Below are 22,148 nucleotides of genomic sequence, written 5' to 3'. Positions count from 1 at the left end.
TTCCTCATTCCTCTCCTTGTTTCTTTTCCCCCATCTCTACAACTCTCATTCCCGGAGCAAACACACCACATCCACACCCATACTCCACCACAGTGTTTCACACTTTCTCGAAGACTATCTTCTCCTCAGTCTCATCCCTCTCGATCTCTCTTTCCCGACGCCTTTGTCTTCGATTTCTCACACCTTTCGGATCTGTCGATTCTCAACCTCCTCCCTCTCGATCTTTCTCCCCCAATCTCTCTCTTTCTATCTCGATGCCTCTGTCTCCGATCTGCGCAGCTTCACCGGTTTTCGCTCCCTCCTGAACTGAAGATCGTCCAATGGGATCTCGATTGAGAGGTTTCGGATGTGGTGGAATAAGCAGAGGATCTGGGCGGACGAATTCTGAGAACAGGACTAGATCGGGTCGGGCTTGGCCAAGACGAGGTCTTGAAGCAATTTGAGGATAGAGTCTTACGACTACTTCTTCAAGTACATCATCATTGGCGACACAGGTCTCAATTCCTCAAATCCACATCGTTCTGATTTTTCTTGATTTTTTTTTTTGTTTGGTTGGTTTGAGAATTGAGGTTTTAAAACAATTGGGTTTTCGGTTTGGATTTGTAGGTGTCAGAAAATCTTGCTTGCTGTTGCAATTCAAGGATAAGAGGTTCCAACATGTGCATGATTTTACCATCGGTGTTGAGTTCAAAGCTCGAATGGTCACCATCGATGGTCGTCCCTTCTTGTTTTCTGTTTAGCTACTGAGAAAATAGAATTTTCGTGGTGAATTGGGTTTATGGTTTTGTACCAGATTCGGAAACGGCGCGGCAAGCGGATGTGGGTCTTGATGTAGGAGACCGAGTTGAAGATCTGGAAAATGGCGAGTCCGGGAGGCAATCAAAACTGGAAAAAAAAAAAAAAAAAAAAAAAAAAAAGAGTAAGAAGGACCCTTCGGTTCCAGTGATCAGATTTGCAATACCCGGCCCAGCTTGTCCCGTTTCCATTTTAAATGGGTCCGGTCTGGTCCCTTCAAATTTGGACCCGACCCGACCCGTACCCACCCCTAGATGTGTATTTGTTTATGATACCCACCCCTAGATGTGTATTTGTTTATGAACCGAATGTAAACTTAAGTTATGGGACCAATTTCTGTAGTTTTTACTTGTGAAACAGAAGTTAAATGCACCGCAAGTGAACCTCCTCCATAAAGCACAACCCATTTGCCACTCCACTAACCAAAGTATATGTTAGGGCGACCCAGAACTGGAACACCATTTCAGCTCTTATGACATTTTTGGTTATCAAAGCAAGACTACCATCAAAGACAAATTTGGTGGAGGATTATGGCGGGAGAGGTGGAGGTGAGGCTTCCTCTCGATCTTCATTGGGAACTTCAGCTCTACCTCTCCCGCCAAATAATTTTATACTAATTGTTTGCTTGTGGCATTTGGTACGCTATTTACGGCTTGAGAAACCTTGTCCTCCATTAATTTGGAGCGAGTAAAAAGAGGGTATGGAGTTCACTTGTGAAGCGGATGCTAGAAACTTCTACAGTGCATACGCTAGAAAAACCGGAATTGGTGTTCGTGTGAACTCACTATTGTTCGATGATTACATCTTAGACCGTTTTGTTATTCAAAACAAGGCTTGTGAACGTCATATTTGGAAATAATCTAGATCGCAAAGTCACCAAATTCAACATAAGTCAGTTACAGAGTCATTCCACCAACTCCTCATTCATTCAAATTCACGACCAAGTATCTACAATGCATACGCTAAACAAATCCGAATTAGGGTACGGACTTGTCCCAATCTGCTAGGCGTTGTCCCAATCTACAACACACACAACAAACCGGAATTAGGGGACTGACTTGTCCGAATCTGCTAGGTGTTGTATCAACTTGATCCGAGTAATGAATGAGCCAGTGCATATTGGGATAACGACTGTCACAGCCGAAAACCCTAGATGGAGGTGAGGGCCTCTAGGACCGTTTGAAAGACAATGTCGGAGCTGCAGAACAACATTCCAGAACTGAGGTCGAGATCCCCGGGGGGGGGGGGGGTGGTTGTGGAGCAGGCCGTCCTCGCGGAGAAGGAGCGTCTGGTCATCGTCCGATTTGGCCGCGTTGGGTTCGAGACTTGTACTTGTACGGAGGTGGCAACTTGAAACCCACACTAGATTTTATATTTATTTATTTGTTCATTTATCTTACTGATAACACAGACATTTCACATTTTGAATCACTGTATGAGATGCGTTCTAATCACCAGGTCCCAGTTTTTCTCTACTTTTTCCAAGACAAGCAGCTTACTTGTGTCAATAGTGATTTTGTCGTCACTCCAAAATTCTATTGGTTTTGGTAGGACGTAGATGGATTCATTGCCATTGGTTAACCTTGTGTACCAGTTGGCAAGCAATGTTGCTTAATAGTTAGTTCGTTTCCAAACTTTTGTTAGATAATCTGATAGAAAGAAAGAGAAAAATATTAACACTACTAGAAAAAGGGCTGTAAGACACCCTTCTTTACACACTAATGAAGATTGGTGACTTTCTTAAATCTATATTCACCGAAGCTTATTATCAGTGGGCTTTGAAATAGGGCCACTGACAATCGGTGTGGCTTATAGAAATGTGATTAACAATTGGAATTTTGGCAATTTTTCACCTTCCTCTTCCGTGACAATTTCAAATAGATGTATTGGAGTTTGTGCATCAGTGCCAAACTTGTCTATACAAATCTTTTTTTATTCTTTTGTTTTATCTCTTTAGATATTTTTTAAGTTTCTTTATTTCTTTTTTCTCTCTCTCTCCATCCTACGGTATCCTCTCTCTTCCTCTTCTCTCTCATGCAACAGCGCCACCATCCCCCGTCACCAACGACCTTCAAATTCTACCTCTAGAATCCTCTTCCATTCCTCTTTCCAACCCCCAAGTTAGTTTCTACAAATTCGAAGCCGAATTTCCTCACAAACTAAGAGCATGAAATATGCTTGCCAACTAGTAAACGAGGTTAGCCAATGCAATGAATCCATCTATGTCCTCCCAAAACCAATAGAATTTTGGAGTGATGACAAAATCACCGTTATAAAAAAAAGCTGTTTGTCTAGGAAAAAGTAGAGAAAAACTGGGACTGGGCAATTGGAACGTATCTCATACCGTGATTCAAAATGTGGAACGTCTTCGATATCAATGCAATACATCACAGCAATGTCTCGAAGGCTCTGAGTAGCAGACGTGATCATTGTATTAGCGTAATAGGTGCGTACGTAATGGACAACCAAGAGAATAGGAAGGAAGTCATCCAAATAAAGGTTTGTAAACCAAAAATACAGTAAAATGAACAAATTAAAAAGACTGTTTTCGCAACAAACAATATAAATCCAGAGGCGCGATTCCCTCGCCCCTAAGGTTTCTAACTTCAAAAACATAGGAAAAGCTATCTTTAATCGGATTCTACTGAATTGGACATGTGCAATCACTATGGATCAAGAGATTATTGATCTTGCGTATGTCGACCTACCCTTAAGGCCATTGCCAAGTATCATACACGTCGTGAGACTAACTTTAGACAAGTGAGACCTACATTTGTATCACCTCTCAAATATAGATGAGACCTACATTTGTAGATGAGCACTATCTCTAATAAAGAGACAATATAAATGTAATATGAAAAATGTGATAAGTGTAACATTATTCATGCACATATGCATGATCAACTGTTCATCAAGTTTATTCATATGGGTGCTTTAAAGATGATGAATAATAATTGCATTTACAATAATCCATTACATAGTATATATTCCTAAGTAAATGGAACCAAATGGAGAAAGATAATGGCACATAATATTTTATGTGATTACCCATAAATTTCCCTTTGCACAAATGGATTTTTTTTTTTTTTGGTAATCTTGCACAAATGGATTATTAATTAAGAATATTACATACAATTTAAAAGAACAAAAAAAAAAAAAAAAAAAAAGGAAAAACATTAAAAAGAGGATTATTCTCAGGTGTTTTTGCGAATGAGCTTACCGTTGGATGCGAGATAATGTTCATCAATAGCCCAAAGGTTGCTAGTAGATGAACTACCGTTGTTGTCTCCATGATCTCTTGGGGCAATAGCATTCGGCGCAGGATGACTAGTTGTTGTATGATTGTCTTTGTTAATAAGGGATGTGATAGCAGCTGCAACAGCAACCCTAAATTTGGGATCTGAAGCAATGGCACTTACATTTTCAGCCATGGACATATTTTCTTCCCCTGATCTCCAGTTACCTTTCTGATCGTCCCCTAGCGCCACTCTGGTTGATCTACTGCCGTTAGCCAAAAGACAGTTGGTGAGACTAGTACTGCTAGGGTAATTTGCAGATCTGCTGCTAGTGCTGCTCATCAACCAATTAGTACTAAAACCTGGTGGTACAGATGACGAGCTGCCACCCATGGTGTCATAGAAGTTGTTTGTGAGGTCAAGAACAAGTCCTTTGGAAGGGTCATGAGGATCGACGCTTCGCAAGTTTGACGAGGGATGAGATGAAGGGTTCATGTTCATCATATGATGGTAAGGGAGGGATGCTTGGGTGTAAGTAGAGGGTGTGCCATCTGCTAAATGAAGATTACTTGAATCTAGTAACATGAAGGAAGCTGCAGCAGCAGCTGTTGAAGCCATGGCTGTTGCACCCATGGACGTCGCACCAACTGGAAGAGGATGGTTGTGTGTTCCTTCATAAGTTGTTATAAGTATGGACATGTCCTCTTGGCATCTTTGGACCTACAACAGATGCCATCCAAAACATCAACATATATAGATTAGTCTACAAACCCTTTAAAATAAATGACATCGATACCTCTTAATCGAACAATGTTCGTGCATAACATCCTACCAGCACCTTTTCTTTTACATGATAATGTAGAATTTCCCCTATATATATACCTGTTTTCTGACTGGGCATCCCGCGACTACTGTGCAACGATAATAGGCTCGTGGGCAAGGGTTTCCTTTTGAGATTTTCTGCCCATATTTCCTCCAACTGCACCCATCATTTATCTGAAATATAGCTTAAAACATTAGCGATTAATAGATATCCTTACTTACTATATAGTCTATATTGTATGCATGAAGTTAAACCGAACGTAATATGTACAGAAGTTATCTTAAGAAATTGAGTAGTGCTTAATTAGTAGTAGTTGCAAATGGAACGTAGTGCTCACTGCGGCCGATTCACATCGTGATCTAACCGAAACCCTAGCTTTTCGATTGGGTTGGGAGCCACCGTGGCTTGTAGTTCCGGCCAATTCCGGCCGCTGTAACTTGTTTTGCAGTTGCACTGACGATGATGTAAGACTAGTAGTCCTCGTCAATCCTTCCTTGTTATTGATCTCTTCTTTATCATCATGATCTTCTTCTTCTTCTCTTCCCCTTAATTGACTGGCAGTAGTAGCAGAGCTGGTCAGCCTCAGTGACAACCCTAGTTGACTCTCATCATCACGTTTCGGTGACAGTGGAGACCTATGGCGAATATCTGACATCTTGGTAATCTTCCTGGGTCCTTGAACTGCGTTGCGATCGTTACCAGCAAGTGATAGAAAGGTTTGAGGATCCTAAATTAACGAAATTAAGATATGATTAATTAACAAAACTCTAATTCATTAATATTATTTCTTGTGGAAATACAAAACACGCAACTCGAGCAATAAAAAAGAAACTGTAATTATTCATCTAATTAAAAGGAAAAAAAAAAGAGAGGAGGATGTTAATAACAAAATTAAAATTGGATTAAACTAATTAAGTACCTTGTTTTGGCTACTTTGATGGAGAACCGTAAATTTCATTTGAAGATCATAATAATCTTTCTTGGTTTGCTCTACGACCTTCCTCAAAGCCTTGTTTTCTTCTTTCATACGGCTCATCTCCATTTGTAAAACGCTTAACTGGTAAAACAACACATATGACAGTAATTTAGTTAATTAATTGGTTAATAAATTATCATAATTAAACTAAAACTTCTAATTTACCAAAAAAATATAGAACTACAAAACTTTTCTAATGCATCTCATATAGGTTTGCTGTATGTATAATTCTACCAGTACCTCCTGATCCGTCTTCATATTATTCTCCTGCACCGATGTTTCGACTACTGAGACATCATCGTCTTCCACTTCACCGGCCCCGGTTTCTGTTGTTTTTCGCCTCTTATTCTGTACTCCTGGTCCTTGCTCATCCTCCTTTTCTTCTGCTGCTGCTGCTTCAACGCCATCGTTGACGCGATAAGCATCTTTTTCTTCTTTTTCTTCCTCGCCGCCTACACCTTCTTCTTGTTTTTCTTCTTTGGCATCAAATTTGAGTGAGAGATCAACATCCAAGTCTTTCTCCTTGTCTCCATTCCCCATTGAGGTAAGACAAGTTGCAGAATCTCTTCCCCCTTTTCTCTTTCTGTTTTGATGCTCCTTTTTAGGCACCGAAGTCAAATCTCCCGTCTTAACGACGTATTATTAGACGAACAAGGACGCATCTAAGCTTTGACTTTAATTGGGCCCTTGATTAATTAACCTCCATTAATCAAAGACTAATGGAATCACATTACATTTTAATACTACCAGACTTGGACAACCCACGCATATAAAAATGGAAAGGCGCTCATCATGGCGCAATGCCGATTCAGTCCTTCCCCATCTAAGTCCCAACTATACTCTTTCTTTTGTCCGCCAGCTTCAGCTTCATTACTACGTGGCACTTAGTATTATGGGTGTTTTAGTTTTTTATTTTAAACAACTATTAGATATTTTATTTTCAATTTCATCCATTCATTTTCAATGTCACTCAATGTTACATACCGTTTGAAGAAAAATTGCTTTCTTTTTATGAATATAATTAACATCGTAATTTGCTCTCTTAAAAAGAAAACAAAAATATTAGGTTAGTTGGCTTTCTTCGTGCCATGTTATATTAAATCTAGAGCAAAGCCATCTACTAGCTAGCTAGCCAATATACTCTTTTGAGAGTCAAAAATATTTACATAAACATTTCAACTTTCGTTTAGCAACCATCGTGCGATTCACACATTCAATTTTATATTATCTTATTTTAATAATCCGCCTACACAAAACTTAAATGAGCTGCAAAAGTAGTGCAGTTGCAACAGAACGAAATGAAGGTACAGATATAACCTATATATGGACTTGGAAAGCCGTTAACCCTAATACTTAGGCGGCAGCCTAATACACACACACACACACACACACACGGTTTAAATATAATAACGCCGTTCTGGCCGTGCACGCGTGGACATAATACATACAACTTCTACAACCCCAATTGTTATGCATTCATGCATGCAAGAATTTTCTTTCATTTTCCGGTTCCTCCTAACAAAAACCCTAAATGAGGACAAAACTAATTCAAAGTTTAATACGAACTTATTCGTTTGTTTTTAACTAATCCTAGTTATAAACAATTAAACCATTTAATTGTAGTTACTTAACTCCATTGTATTTTTCAATTTTTACTTTACACAGTGTACAATCCATTAGGTTCTAATAGCGAGGCAGTAGGCAATTAAAACTCTTACTAATCGATTGTATGTGGATTGAAACTATCTTTCAATTCTCCTTTTAATGAAGATTAGTGATTACTAATTTTCAGAGTTTCCATATGCCATGAATGACACCTAACAATCTGTGATGGCTAAACAGAAAATGCGGAGAACTTAATATATTTATTGTAAATATCTTTTATGAAGAAGACAATATATAGTGATTTTTTTTAAACAAACAATATTATCTACGAAAGGGGAGGAGATTCCTCGCAATGGGCTAGTAATAATGTAGTTTAAATTCGTTTTCGGCGAAAATCAAATATAAGACCTCTCACATACAAACTAAGTGGCGACAATATATAGTGAATTATTTTATAACTACAAAATTTAGCCATGAACGAACTTTTATGAAGACGACCCCGAGCTTATTTAATTAGCACGAGACGTTTTATGTAACATATTAAAATGCTCGTTAGCTGATACTTAGTACCAGGCCTAATTAGCATGAAATATTACGATGATTTAATACAAAATTATTATGACTGGCCCGCGATGTAATTTATCATAAATCTCTCACATCTCCGAGAAAAAAAAAAATCTGCCTGTTAACAGGATCATCAAAATTGACGATCAAGAACTCGTGATCGATCCCTAAACACTGTATTTTGGGGCACTATTATATAGTTGCAATTAAAACTAGATTCAAATTGATACTTTTTAATTGAAAAACCAATTTAAAATATTGACATCATCTTCCTCTGTGCAACACGAGCCCCGGACGAAATCCTAAAAAACAAGAGAAACCTTGGGATCAGATCTTGAATTTGTCAACAAGAAGACCTCCCACTTCCCCCGATAGACTGTTATATGTTTATAAACAATTATTTCTTATTTTACTTTTAACATATCCGATCCCACTACCTCACACGTAACTACGAAGACTTAAATATATACTAGCCTCTTCATATGCGTTCATGCACAAACGAGAGATATTTTTTTCATCACGGACGTTATGCGTCCCTAAAAATGTGTTGGTTTAGTTGTTTTCATATTTGCCCATTCAAAGTTTTTGATTTTGAATGACTAACACTCATTTTTCCAACGAATTTGTGAGAGACCAACATCCATATTTTATCCCATTTTTTAATAGACACCTTCAACGTACGAGAGACATTTTCTAGTCACATGCACATATATAACACCTCGAAAGATGTGCTTTTCTTTGTAATTGTCAAGAAAGACTTCTTCATTGTCATGCACGATCTAAATATTTGTCAAATTTTTTGTTTTCATTTTACGTAAAATAATATTTTATTTTACATATGTTCTTCCACTCTCCCTTGCGAGAGACTTTTTTTAATTACTGGCATTACGCGTTTTAATTGCGGTGGTGGTTTTTCATTGTAGTAGCCCTTCTAGTCCCGTCGGAAGTTATGGCTGCTCAGCCTGCTGTCTGGTTTCTGGGTTCCTACTTCCTGCTATTGCAGTAGTGTTTTAATTCTTTTTTTTTTTTTTTTTTTGTTTAGAAAAATCCTTGAAGGAAACTACACCATTTCATTTAGTGACAAAATTTAAAATATTCCATAACCAAATGGTGCTGTTTCATTTAGTTGATTAAAAAATAAATTAAAGTGGGGACCATTGGTTCACCCGTTACCACTGCCTTCACGCCATTAAGTCCCTCCATTCCCTTTTGAAAACTAATTAATATAGAATCATAGTTATTGAGTATTGATATTAATTAATTGAATTGAAATTTGGTTTATTGTATAGCTTATATGATTAGGGCACTGTTATTAATACTTCAAAAATCTCATTCTACACTCCTCATAAGTGTATTTTTCTTTCTAATTTTAAAAAGTTTGGACTACCAATAACAATCCCCTATGATTAATGGTATTGATTAATTGAATTGTTGGTTTATTTAGTTAGTTGTCATATATTATATTTTACTCTAGGGTTAAGAGTCTAAGACTCCTTTTTTTCTTATTATACAGTGACATAATAAAACGGTACTATGAAACAGTGCTTAAATCATTCTTCAAATATTCCGGCCAGTTCTCCTTTGAATATTTTGGCTAGTCCTCCTTCGAATATTTCGGCTAATCCTCTTTTGAATGTTCTGAATAGTTCTACTTTGAATATTTCTGATATTCTTTCTTCAAGTATTCCAGGTAGTTCCCAACAAATTGAGGTCACTGAGTTTACATAGATAAAGATGTATTTATTTTTATTGATAATGAGTCTATTATGCGACATTTTCATGACATGAAACCTCACCGCCAACAATTGTAATTTGTTTGTATTGATAAATTATGAAAGACATTACCATATAAAAGGATTTAATTGTTGCCATTTTTTTGAACCTTGCACTCTTAAGTTCGCCCCTCCCCTCGACAGTTCTTGACTTCGCCACTGGCTAGGATGTACCATTTACGTAAAGTCCAAAGCCGAGCTAACTCCTTTTCATTCTTTGTTTTATTCACGTTTTAAATATTTGAATATCGCATTGGCTTCCTCTGAATTTGAGGACCAAGCAAACTTCTTGTTTTTGTTAGTTTTTTTGTCTAACGTTTCAAATATCAGTACTGAATTGCTTAACTATTCTTCTCTAAGGGCTGGTTTGGTATTGCTGTGCTTTGAAAAAAAGCTGATTCTGCTGTGCTGTGAGAATAAGCGGCTGTGAAATAAAGCAGCAGAGTATTTGGTAAACTTTTTTGTAAAAGTGCTTTTGAAAAAAAAAAAAAACAGTATTATAGTGTTTGGTAAACTTTTATGTAAAACAGATGTGAAAAAAAACCGATTTTTCAAAGCTGGGTTTTGCAGCTTCTTGTTTTTGGCTTTTTTTCACCCAAAACTGTGAAAAAAAGCTGAAGCTGAATGTTTACCAAACACAAAAACAGCTCCCAGCTTTTTTTGATACCAGGTTTTTTCAGAATCACCTCGGTACCAAACCAGGTCTAAGACCAAACTAACTTCTTGGTTTCAATTTTTTTCCTTTTTTTAGTATTTCTTATCCACATGCAGTGCATCTCACAAACATATGCGGGGAAAAAAATGAAGAGGAAAGAAAACCTAACAAAGAGGAAGTTTTTTTTATAATACATCCATGAAAACTAAAGAAAACCTTATAATATGTTTCCAAGACATGTTGTAGTTACCAACATTAAAAATTAAATAAATAAATCCATCTATGAGTTAAAGTTTCATGCAACATCAACATCATGGTTGCCACCCATTTGTCTTCACATGATGCTTCAAGTTTTCATTGCGAATCTACAAACAATGAGAAAATTAGAAGTCTGACCATAAAAAAACAAAGCATCATTATATTAGTTGAGAGCAGTAGTAATACATGTACCTTTAAATTAGACAATTTACCTACAACAACACTTTTACTCCAATATGTTCCCTAATTTTTTTTTATTTATTATTTTTAAACTACCCCACCCTTTCATCTCGCACGGCTGCACGCTCTTTAGCACGAGATTTTGAGTCTCGCGTGTCTACCATTTCACCACCAAGGCATCTTGAACTTGGATCGTATCCCATGAATATGATACCTATCCAGTGCAATGTATGGAATATATGACAAAGGTGGAGTGTTAGAGTATATCTATTGATCAGTCATGTCATATAGGCCCGAGTCGAACATCCAGTTGATTTGATTTGAATTATCCAGAGGATGCCTTATATATATTATATAAAAAAAATGAAAAATATATTATTATATCAAAAAGATGGACAATCAAACCAATTTCTCGATTCAATAGAAGCCCAAAGAGGTGAGGTGAATAGGGTCCCATCCCAAATAACGAGAGATATGTAAAATGCAGGTCCAATACACCTATTCCTAATCCTAAATGGAATGTAACGATGTAGGATCCATATGTAAACATAGTACCTATTTAGATACGCTCGAATGACCCATTCTCATAATTAGAATGTATATAACCCTATTCCGGTCTGGTCTGGTCCGGTCCGGTATGGAATGAACTTATAATCATGGAATCGACTCGATCATCAGATTATAGATTATAAGTTCATAACCCTAGCCCATTCCCATTTTGGGCGGAACAGATCTACAAATTATTTGATTCCATTTAGTAAGAGGGATCCTGAACTAAGAAATAGATTCTAGAAGCTAAAAAAAGGTATCCTAAGCAATTTCAATAATCAGGTTCATTGATATTCCTGGTATAGTAGATGTTATCACACATACAATCATACTCAATTCGATGGAATTGTTTGATCTTAAAGGGGATCTTCTATAATTTCGCATGTGAGGGGTTATTTCTTGGTTTCGTTTAGTCATTCATAACTTGATTATTTTTAGATAATAGTAGATAGAAACAACGCTCATAAGGAGTCATATTGAAATCAAGAAATATAGGCATGCTTGCCATCCACACCAGAATAAATGAAGTTTTCCAAAAAACCCTGCAAGTGGAGGAAAACCTCCCAAGGATAAGAGACATAGGGCTAAAGAGAGAGCCAAAAAAAGGATACTTTGTGTATAATCCTGCATAATCTCGAATGTTATCAGTTCCGGTATGTAGACCAAATGATACAATGCAAGCAAACATTCCTAGATTCATGGAGATATAGAACAACATATAAGTTATTATGTTGCATATCCATGAGTCTCCAACAATTATTCCAATAATTACATATCCAATTTGACCTATGTACCAATACACAAGCATACGTTTCATGGTTGTTTGAGTAATAGCAATGAGATTCCCCAATATCATGCTAAGAATAGCTTGGATTTCTAGAAGAAGATGTCATTCGTTTGATGAGAAATAAGAAGGAATATAAAAAATTCGAGTGGCTGAAGCTGAAGTAGCTACTTTCGAAGTAATAGAAATAAAAGCAACAACTGGAGCAGGGGAGTTAGAGTCGAAAAGAGTATTCCTCACTTCTTTCTCTCATTCAAAATCATGCATGAGACTTTCATCTCACACGGCTCCTAAGAAAGAAGAACTCATCTTCTTTCTTTTTTCCTTCTTTTTAGTATTTCTTATCCACATGCAATGCATCCCACAAACATATGCGGGGAAAAAAAATGAAAAGGAAAGAAAACCTAACAATGAGGAAATTTTTTATAATACATCCATGAAAACTAAAGAAAACCTTATAATATGTTTCCAAGACACGTTTGTAGTTACCAACATTAAAAATTAACTAAATAAATAAATCCATCCATGAGTTAAAGTTTCATGCAAAATCAACGCCATGGTTGCCATCCATTTGTCTCCACATGAAGCTTAAAGTTTTCATTGCGAATCTACAAACAACGAGAAAATTAGAAGTCTGACTATAAAAAAACAAACCATCATTATATTAGTTGAGAGTAGTAGTAATACATGTACCTTTAAATTAGACAATTGACCTACAACAACACTTTTACTCCAATATGTTCCCTAGACTACCCCACACCTTACCCACACCCTCACCACTAGGCTAGCCCTAGTGGCTTGCAATATGTTCCCTGATAGTTGAATAAAAACATGAAGAAAGTAAAGTGTTAGAAATAATTCTTAACCGAAGAATAATAGGATACACTAAACTACGGTACAAAATAAACAGTATTTCTAATAAAATCATCCTCCAGCTCTCAAAAGAATGCAGGAAAAAATCCATGAATATAGCCAAATAAATTAAGTACGCATCAAACCGCACTTCCTTTAAGTTCTGTTAGTAATCAAGTGTTCTGAGTTCTTCTATGACTTGATGCAAGGCTACCTTTTAATTAAGAGAATCTTAATGAAACATTCTTGGTATTGTTCACTTTTAACGTTAAAGATATTTTTACCTTAAAAAGTCACTTCTGATACTATTGACTTGCATCTTTATTTTGTCATTTTCGTTAAAAACTAAATTTTTTGAGAAATTTTCATTAGTTTTCTTTTTAATTAATGGCCATTATTGCGATTATTTAATTTGTGAAGTTGTGATTTTTATAGAAGCCTTAACACATTGGTATCACGTTTATGGCTAATTTCATTAGCAAGATTGCAAGAATATACATTTTAGTGGAGAAGTACCTTAACACATTGGTATCACGTTTATGGGATAATAGAAGACAAAATACCATGGCAATTCAGTTTCCAACAATAATCATTCCATAGATATCCCAATTAGAAGAAATTGAGCAAAGAAATAAGAAAAATATTCCAATTAAAATGCTTATTGTGTTGTAGCTTTTGCACCGCAAAGAACAATATGTATGAGAGAACAATAAAGAAACGATTAAATAGCAATGCAAAATGAAGGAATTTCTATGAAAAAATATGAATGCGTTTTCAATCAGGCCTAAATGAAGAAGCCTTCCTCACCTTTGATGCAGGGCGGACAACAGAAACATTATGTATGGATTAATGTCTTCAACTTCAATCACCTAATTCATATCACAAATCCATACATTTCTAAGAACGAGTACTCCCACCGCCATAGCTTTGTTGCTTTGGTATGTGTTTTCACTGAGAAGAAAATGAAATAGCATCATGAAAATAAATCAAAGGTTATCTTCGAATAAAAAAAAAGGAAAAAACATTAATAAGAAAAATTCACATGTTATTACCTTACACTGGAGTAAAATTTACTCACCCATTATTGTTTCATCACACCAAAACAAAAATAAAGGAAGACTTCTAATCCCATAAATTAGCAAAAACTCTACTATCCTAATCCCATTTGACTTTGCTGCCCCACACCTAATGTGCCTTGTCTCCTACTAGAGTAAATTGTAGCAATGGTCCCTCAATCGAAAATTCATTACCATTGGTCCCTCAACTCATGAAAATGTATAGTTATGGTCATTTTCGTCAACTTCGTTAGAATTTTGTCAAAATAAGTTGTGTTGGAAGGACTATTGCGACAAATGGGGTCCCTCAACTCATTAAAACGTGTAGCTATGATCATTTTCGTCAACTTCGTCAGAATTTTGTCCAAATGAATTATGTTGGAAGGACCATTACTACAATTGGGTTAAAGTTAAGGGATCATTGCTCCAATTGGGTTAAAGTTGAGAGACCAATGGTAATGGATTTTTAGTTGAGGGACCATAGCTGCACGTTTTGATAGGTTGAGGAACCAATGGTAACATATTTTTAATTGAAGGACCATTACTCCAATTGAGTTAAAGTTAAGGAACATTTGCTACAATTTACTCTCTCCCATTATAACTGAAACACCCAAAATCACACCAGCCATCCATACAAAGTCACCGCCCGCATCAAATATGAGGGCACGATTCAAGCAACAAATTCAAAGAACGGAGTTCAGATAACGAAATTCAAAGAACATGATACATATATAAACTTTAAAAACAGGATCCAGAGGATTTGAACTATATTGAGTTGAAAACTTATCGAAGAACGATGGTTCCAGGGCGGTGGCAGTGAGGCTCAACCTATACAAAATTAAAACAAACAGCCACTTAGATCCAATAATCTGATTTTTTTGGTCTCAGCAAAAATCGCTTGCAATTATCAATTTCTAATTTTCTAGACATTGGAAACCCAAACGAAAACACACCTTGGTGGCAGGTGCCTTCCTCGGAGCCTTACCCTGGTGGATTTCCAACGAGTTTGCTTCGTACGACCCCTTTCTTAACAAATGAATGACAAAAGATGCAAAGAATCTTAAGTAAGAGAGATGAAGAACCGTCACAACCCGGAGGTTGCGAACACAACCGAGCAGATTGGTGGGCAAAAGTATTAACCGGCTATAGAGTGTTCAACCATCTCGAATTCGGATCCCGCCACCCGAACTCTATTGAGAGCCCTTGGATGATCAAAGGTGTTACGTGCAGCACAATATTCGAAGCTAGTGGAGCATCGTCATCATCAGTGCAAAGTCAACAAATTCATCACTGCAAAATTAGAAATTCAAATTGCAGTATAATAAATAATACAGTACATTAAATCAGGCAAAAAAGACAAACAAAAAATAAACCGTACCCGACGCCAATGGGGCCACCGGTCTCAGCGATAATGAAGCTGAAGCCGCCAATTTCCGGTTGGACGAAAGCTCAAGAATTTTGGCGGTTGAAGGTTTTTTGTAAAGATTGAGGAGAGAGACCGATATCAATGCAGAAATTGGCACTGTAAAACATTACCAACTACAGTAAAACAGAAACAACAACTGGTAAATGAGTAATTTCAGTAACTCCTATAAATGTCTCTCTGCAACTGCTGGTCAAGAGTGTTTCAATTCTATCTGATAGTTGTACATCGATTTTCATTTTTTCATCTGGAGCAGTAACTGTATGCTTAGGGGAAGGTGTATTCAATTGAGATTTTAAAATATTTTAATTCTTTTAATGAATATAGGGGTATTCAATCTGGATTTTCAGTGATTCTCTGAAATTCAAGGTGTATTCAATTAGAATTTTAAGATAGTTTATTAAAATCCTTAGAAATCTGGCTATATTCAATTAGTATTTTAAAAAAGTTTATAACATTGCAGGTGTATTCAATTAGAAATTGATTTTAAAGAATTTGAGAAAGTTGAGGAATTAGAGGGAATTGGAGAGATTTCGTAGTGTATTTTAAGCATTCATAAATCTCACCTCTCCCTATGAGATTTCGAGAGAATTGAATCAAAATTTTATATGGAATCTCTACGAATCAATTAAACTTCATAAAAATCTATGGATTTATAAATCCAATAAAGTTTCTCAAATTCTCAATTGAATACACCCCCTTAATCTAATGGATGAAAACTAATTTAAAGTGCGGGTGTTTTCATCCAATGGTCGAAATCATTGTTGAGATGGAATTTCATATTTTTACGTTTTTGACCCTATTTTATGGGCAGCTATCCATTGGTCATGCGTATGAAATGAGGATATTTTTGGCATTTCGGAATATGAAGTGAGGACATTTTTGGCATTTCGGAATGTTTCATCGTTTTAGGGCTCTCAGAAAACATTGAAACTTTATCGTGACAATTAAATAAGGAAATGGTTTCGGATTGAATTGAATTTTAACAAGAATAATCTATGCATCGAGACTTACAAAATAGACAATTCATATCATTGAAGTTCAATCTGAAGATGAGTCTCACAACTAATTACCATTAAGATGAGGAAACTTGATATAGGTCCAATTTTTTGAGCTAATAGTAGGAATAGTCCAATTTATTAAAATAAGTTCAATTCCTTAAATCTTATTATTTTATTATCAATAATTATCTCTTAAATGATAAGATTTATTATAAAAATCAAATTTCTTCCTAATTATCTCTTTGATTATTTATTTTTTTTGTTATTTCTTGTTCTTTATCCCATTTTAAACCCCATTTAGAGATTTTATTTTTTATTTTTATAATCAACCTATATCACAGGTTAATTATATTTATCTACCTATATGATAGATTCTTTTTTGTAATCAAGTAAGATTCATGTGTCTGGCTTGTAGATATATTATGTTTTCTTCTACCTTTTAGTTAAGTTTCATATCTTACTTATAGGTATGATATACATTCATATATTTGTTACTTGAGTTAGGGTAGAATGATTTGCAGATAGATTTATGTCAATATATTATTTTTTTGTTATAAGATATTAATTATATTTTTTGGGGTTGAAAATTCATGATATTAGAAGATTTTAATTGATTTTTAATATTTTTAGAAAATATAAAATGAGCATTAAAAAAATAAATACATATAATTAGGTAATTGGACTCACTCCTAAAAATCATCTATGTTTTTGGACCTGGATCTAAAAGCTCCTTTTTTTTTTTTTTTTTTTAATGGAGATCATTTCCTAAGAGCTTGTGTGTGTGTGTGTGTGTGTGTGTATGGTGTGTGCCATTCTTTTTTTCTTTCTATTTCCATCTTTCAGATGCATGCATGTATATATTATACAGTCCACTATTACCATAAGGGAAAGTTTAAACTTTTTAGACTGAAGAGAAATTCAGTGCAAATGGATGGGAAATTTTTTTTAAAATGCATTGTAGAGACGAAAGATAAAACCTAGGTGGTAGTAGTCTTTGATTTGGCTGTAGAATGTTTCAAAAGTGACTCACATGAATTCAGTATGCTACTTAATTATGGATATCGCAATTGTGGTGGCATGACTTTGTTGTAAAAGCAATTTTATTGAAAATATCATGTAATTACCTGAAAATTATTCATGTAGCAAAAGAATTTTCATTGAAAAATATCAGATAACGTGAAAGTTTCCATTGTTTGATCCAAATGAAGTTTGATGCTTAACTACGTAATATTGGTGGCTTCACACACACACACACACACACACAAAAATTATCTTAGCTAGGCTTCCATGCACTGAGGCCGTTCCATTGTTTCCATTTTTGGTTGGAAGCTGTCTACTTGGAGCGAAGAACTTGTATAGCACTGGTACGCTACCATGGTGATAGTTTATGTCAATAAAGTAAAGAAAAGGGTAAGTTTTTATTTACATGTTCTTGTTTTATTGATACGAAACATGACATAAAGTCGATAACGTTTCTTACTATTTGTGGCTAGAAGCTGTGTTGATTCGATCACTTATTACCTATTACCATATGGTGAGGGCGATGGTACATCCACAATAATCTGACATCGAATTCTTCATATGAAAGTCAAACTTATGACCATCCATTTGGAAGTGGAGAAGAATATAAACTCGTAGTAGACCGTACTTCATAGTATTAAATAGATTTATGAGGTTAGATCAAATATTAACAAATAAATAAATAAGTGAATTTTGTGAGCTTAAATATATAAATAGAAATTATGACAGTATTTTCAGGATAGTTTCATAAATATCCTCTTCCTACGTGGGTCGACTTGAACCTTGCCACAATTCTACTAAATTTGAACCTTGCCACAATTCTACTAAATGTTTTTTTTATAAGAAATGAAAGCACAGGCTGGAAAGTTCTCCCAAACTTGTTTCCTAAGTATCTTCTAGTGGCATGTACATTTTTACTCTTGCCCTTAGATTAATTTAGAAGTTGTAATTGTACGTTTCCATCATATTTTTTAGTCTCTCTCTAGGCGAATATTTTTCTCACCGCTCTATTTATTACGAGTTTAAATTTTGAGATCTGTATAGTGGAGTAGTTGGACTGTTTTCAGTATTCATGTGATAGATATAAATATCAAAATTTAAACTCATCCAATAATAATAAATAACATTGTTCTAAAATTCCTGCTACCGCATGCGCCAAGTGGCATGCCACCTCCCCAATTAACTCCTAGTCCTAAGCATTTGAAACTTGAGAAAGAGCAAGTCTAGGCGCCTGTCTAGCCCACCTAGACTCGCCTAGGTATCTGCTTAGGTCACAAATCTCACTTAGACAAAAAATAGATAATTTTCATTTTGTATTTTATGTTTGCAATAAATTGTAAAATACTTGTTATAAATATTTGAATAAACACTCATTCTATGTTTGTTCCTCATGTTTTCAATATCTTCTAATACTTTCTAATCTATAAGTCATTTTATTTTACAATTATGTATTTTTTTAAGTACAAGTAGACATTTATTTATATATTATATAATTTAATTAAAATTAAAAAAAAATGCCTAAGCCGCTGCTAGGCGCTAAACTCCTGCTTGCCGCCCAATTAGCGTCTAACACGTTTTTGAACCTTAATAAATGTGTGGTGAGCATTGCCATCACTTCAAGATGGTGAGCAAAATGCACCCCTCCACACACACACACACACACACACACACACACACACACACACACACCTATACACTTAGGGTGTGTTTGTTTCACCTTCTTAAGTGGGATTGGACTGGCTAGGATTATTGTCCCATGTTTGGTATGCTTGGGGACTAACTTAAATGAGACTAGCCCAGACTCGTGTGGACTCCGAGCCTCGTTAGGCCGTCCAAATTAGTCCAGCATCGAACCATGGGATTGCTAAGAACTCATTCCTCACAACGTTGTCTCATTCGTCGTTCCTCATCTCTCTGTCTCTCCTTCTCCCTCTCTCTCTCTGCTCTCGTTCTTTCACTAATGCTTGCGTCCTTTCCCTCTCTCCTCGCCTCGAACCCAGATCACATCCTTTTCCTCTCTCTCCTCGTCCTGCTAGATGCCGAGCTGATCTGCACGACCCAACCTATATGCCAAGCCGATCTGCACGACCCAACCCAGATCACATCCTCTCCATCTCTTTCCTCGTCATGCTCGAATCAGAGTGTCGTTGGGTATACAAGGAACGCAATTGCGATTTCGATTTCAATTGAAATTGAGTTTTTGATTGTTTGTGTTTTGGGAGCTTTATCGATTCAAATGGAGGAGAAAGATGTGGTTGCAAGTAGTGGAATTTGGATGGAGAGCTTTATCAATTGAAATGAAGGAAAAGCCGTGATTGGAATCTATGGAGTTTGGACAGAAAAAAAAAAATAAAAAAGGAGAGGGAAGAGAAGTTTCAGGCAAGAAAAAGAAATAGAAATAGAAAAAGAAAAAAAAGAATTATTTTTATTATCCTACTTCTAGTTCGATACTGCACCAAATGTTTTACTAAGTTAGTCCTGCTTAGTCTAGTCCAAGTTAGTTCATCTTAGTCTCTGAAGCTATTTCAGTCCGAGATAGTCTGATGCAACAAACGCGTCCTTAGAAGCCAAGTATATATATTCAGAAGGACTTGGAAATTTGGAGCTGTAGCTGTCCAAACGAGGAGATGATGAATCGAGGACCAGTGTCAGTGGAGACTGAAGACTCGTGCAATGCCAACAAGTTTTCATCCATCACTTGCAGATCGTATAATTTATTAGTTATTTTTGGTTTTGGTAAAGTCTTAAATTTCTATTTAATTTGTATGGAATTTATGAATTTCAACGTTTGTTCCAATTTCACATGTCATGACATGAGAAGAGAGGTTGTAGAATAAAAGAAGAAATTATGGGTTTCGAAGAAAAAGAATATTCAATTCACTGTTTAGTTAAATATGATATAATTAGTACCCTTTCATAGAGTTAAACAGCTTTATTTGGACAGGGGATTAGTATTCTACTAAAAAATGCACAGGTGGCTTTTGATATGGAAATCATTCCCTCTGTCAACGACATTATATTAATTTTTTGGAATCCGGAACGTAGTGGATTGTAAAAGAAAACATTGTAAACTAGGACAATTCATTACCTCCGAATTCATCTAATCTAAGAGAATTTACACCCTACTAAGGCAATAATTGCCCGGTCAATTGAGCAAATGTAATTATTGTCTTAGTGAATGGTAATTGTTCTAGTGCATCCATACCCCGTAAATGAATTGTTCAGGCAATTGACATTAAAAATTTTTTTTTTTTTTTAAAAACCTATGTTTAATTTTGAATATGACTTTTTAACCAATACCTTCACACCACTTGTTATTATTTGAAATTACAATCTCATCTCAGTCACGCTACGGTTCATATTTTTTTTTTTTTTTTTCTGTATTTATAACTTTAAATTTTTTTTTAATAACAAATTTAATATGGGCCATTGGATAATATATATTGCAATCCAAGCGTCTAGGTTGTGCCATGTAGACAAAATGTGGCACAAGAAGTCTTTTTCAAATATTTATTGTTTATTTTTGAAAATTAGGACTAAACACGGACCCTCGGATTTGCGAAATTCAACAGCCCATATTCGCATCAATCCTGACAGCTTGCATTGCGGGGTCCCGCTACCTGCATTTTATCAGACCACTTGCGCTCTTGCTCACGTGCGTCGCAAAAATGTTTATAATGTGGGTAAGACGTCACACGGCCTTACCACTGAGCAGTTGAACCCTGCTTCCTTTCACTGTAGCCCGATTGATTGGGTTTAAGGTGGAGAAGATTTTGTGAGTTTTGAGGGATTCAATCACTCGTATGCTTGAGCAATTGAGATGAGTGGACTTCCTCTAAACCAATAAGCTTTTATAGGATGAGTGATTTCTAACCGTTGACGCAACACGAAGTTAGTAAGGATTACAAGCATAAATCATTGAAGAATAAAAGTCTGAAATCTACCGGTTTGATAGAAATGCCAAAAGATAATATGATTAATTGATTGAAAATATGATTACAATAGAAGCCGTCCCATGGCTTAAATAATCAGATTACAACCCCTGGGGTATCTCAAAGGGTAGGTAATTAAAACGAAAGCAAATGACATAATCGGACAAAAAACCAAAAGTCCGATTTTATGACAAACATTAAAATGCTGTGCTGGAAGCTTAAACAATTGTTTTTGGCCTTAAATGTATCAGGCTTATGATATGCCATGAGTCTTGTTCGGCTCATGATTCTCTTCAAAATCAACATATTACAAGCCCAATTTTGACACCAAAATATTTCTTGCTACCTTTTATGTTGCGATATCGATTTAATGAGATATTTCCCAACTTTAATTCTTCTTTTCTAAAATTTGAAAACACTTTATTTTCTTCATTTTTGTTTGTTCGAATAGACCCGTATCTTGTCATACATCAACCGAAAAAATCTCGAACTGACCCGAAAATTGCTTGGCCTTCAAGTCACTTAACAAGAAACAAAAGAAAATGATTATCCAATTGGAATTGGGCAAGAACAATGCACAATCATATTGGGCTTAAGAAATAAACCCATTTGCAATTTAATAACAGCCCATCACCACCACCCTCACCATGACGTCCGGAACCTCGTTG

The 22,148-nt window shown here is 35.7% G+C and overlaps 2 protein-coding genes across 2 annotated transcripts; both read right to left on the bottom strand.

The window, feature by feature from the left end:
• Positions 1–3,989: 3,989 nt before the first annotated feature.
• LOC137717213 (probable WRKY transcription factor 9) lies at positions 3,990–6,370 on the bottom strand. Its single transcript, XM_068456507.1, has 5 exons — positions 6,071–6,370; positions 5,774–5,911; positions 5,192–5,581; positions 4,914–5,027; positions 3,990–4,751 (listed from the first exon to the last, which is right to left on the bottom strand). Exons 1-5 carry the CDS (start codon positions 6,368–6,370, stop codon positions 3,990–3,992), a joined length of 1,704 nt encoding a protein of 567 aa, XP_068312608.1.
• Positions 6,371–11,884: 5,514 nt separating this feature from the next.
• Positions 11,885–15,766, bottom strand: LOC137717212 (NAD(P)H-quinone oxidoreductase subunit 2 A, chloroplastic). The gene is given in 4 exon segments (XM_068456506.1): positions 11,885–12,016; positions 12,018–12,445; positions 15,483–15,626; positions 15,715–15,766. Coding segments are annotated over 4 exon segments (756 nt in total).
• Between the last annotated feature and the right edge of the window lie 6,382 nt (positions 15,767–22,148).

This window comes from Pyrus communis, chromosome 15 (assembly GCF_963583255.1).
Source record: "Pyrus communis chromosome 15, drPyrComm1.1, whole genome shotgun sequence".
Taxonomy (NCBI): domain Eukaryota; kingdom Viridiplantae; phylum Streptophyta; class Magnoliopsida; order Rosales; family Rosaceae; genus Pyrus; species Pyrus communis.
This window is presented reverse-complemented; position numbering and strand designations above follow the sequence as displayed.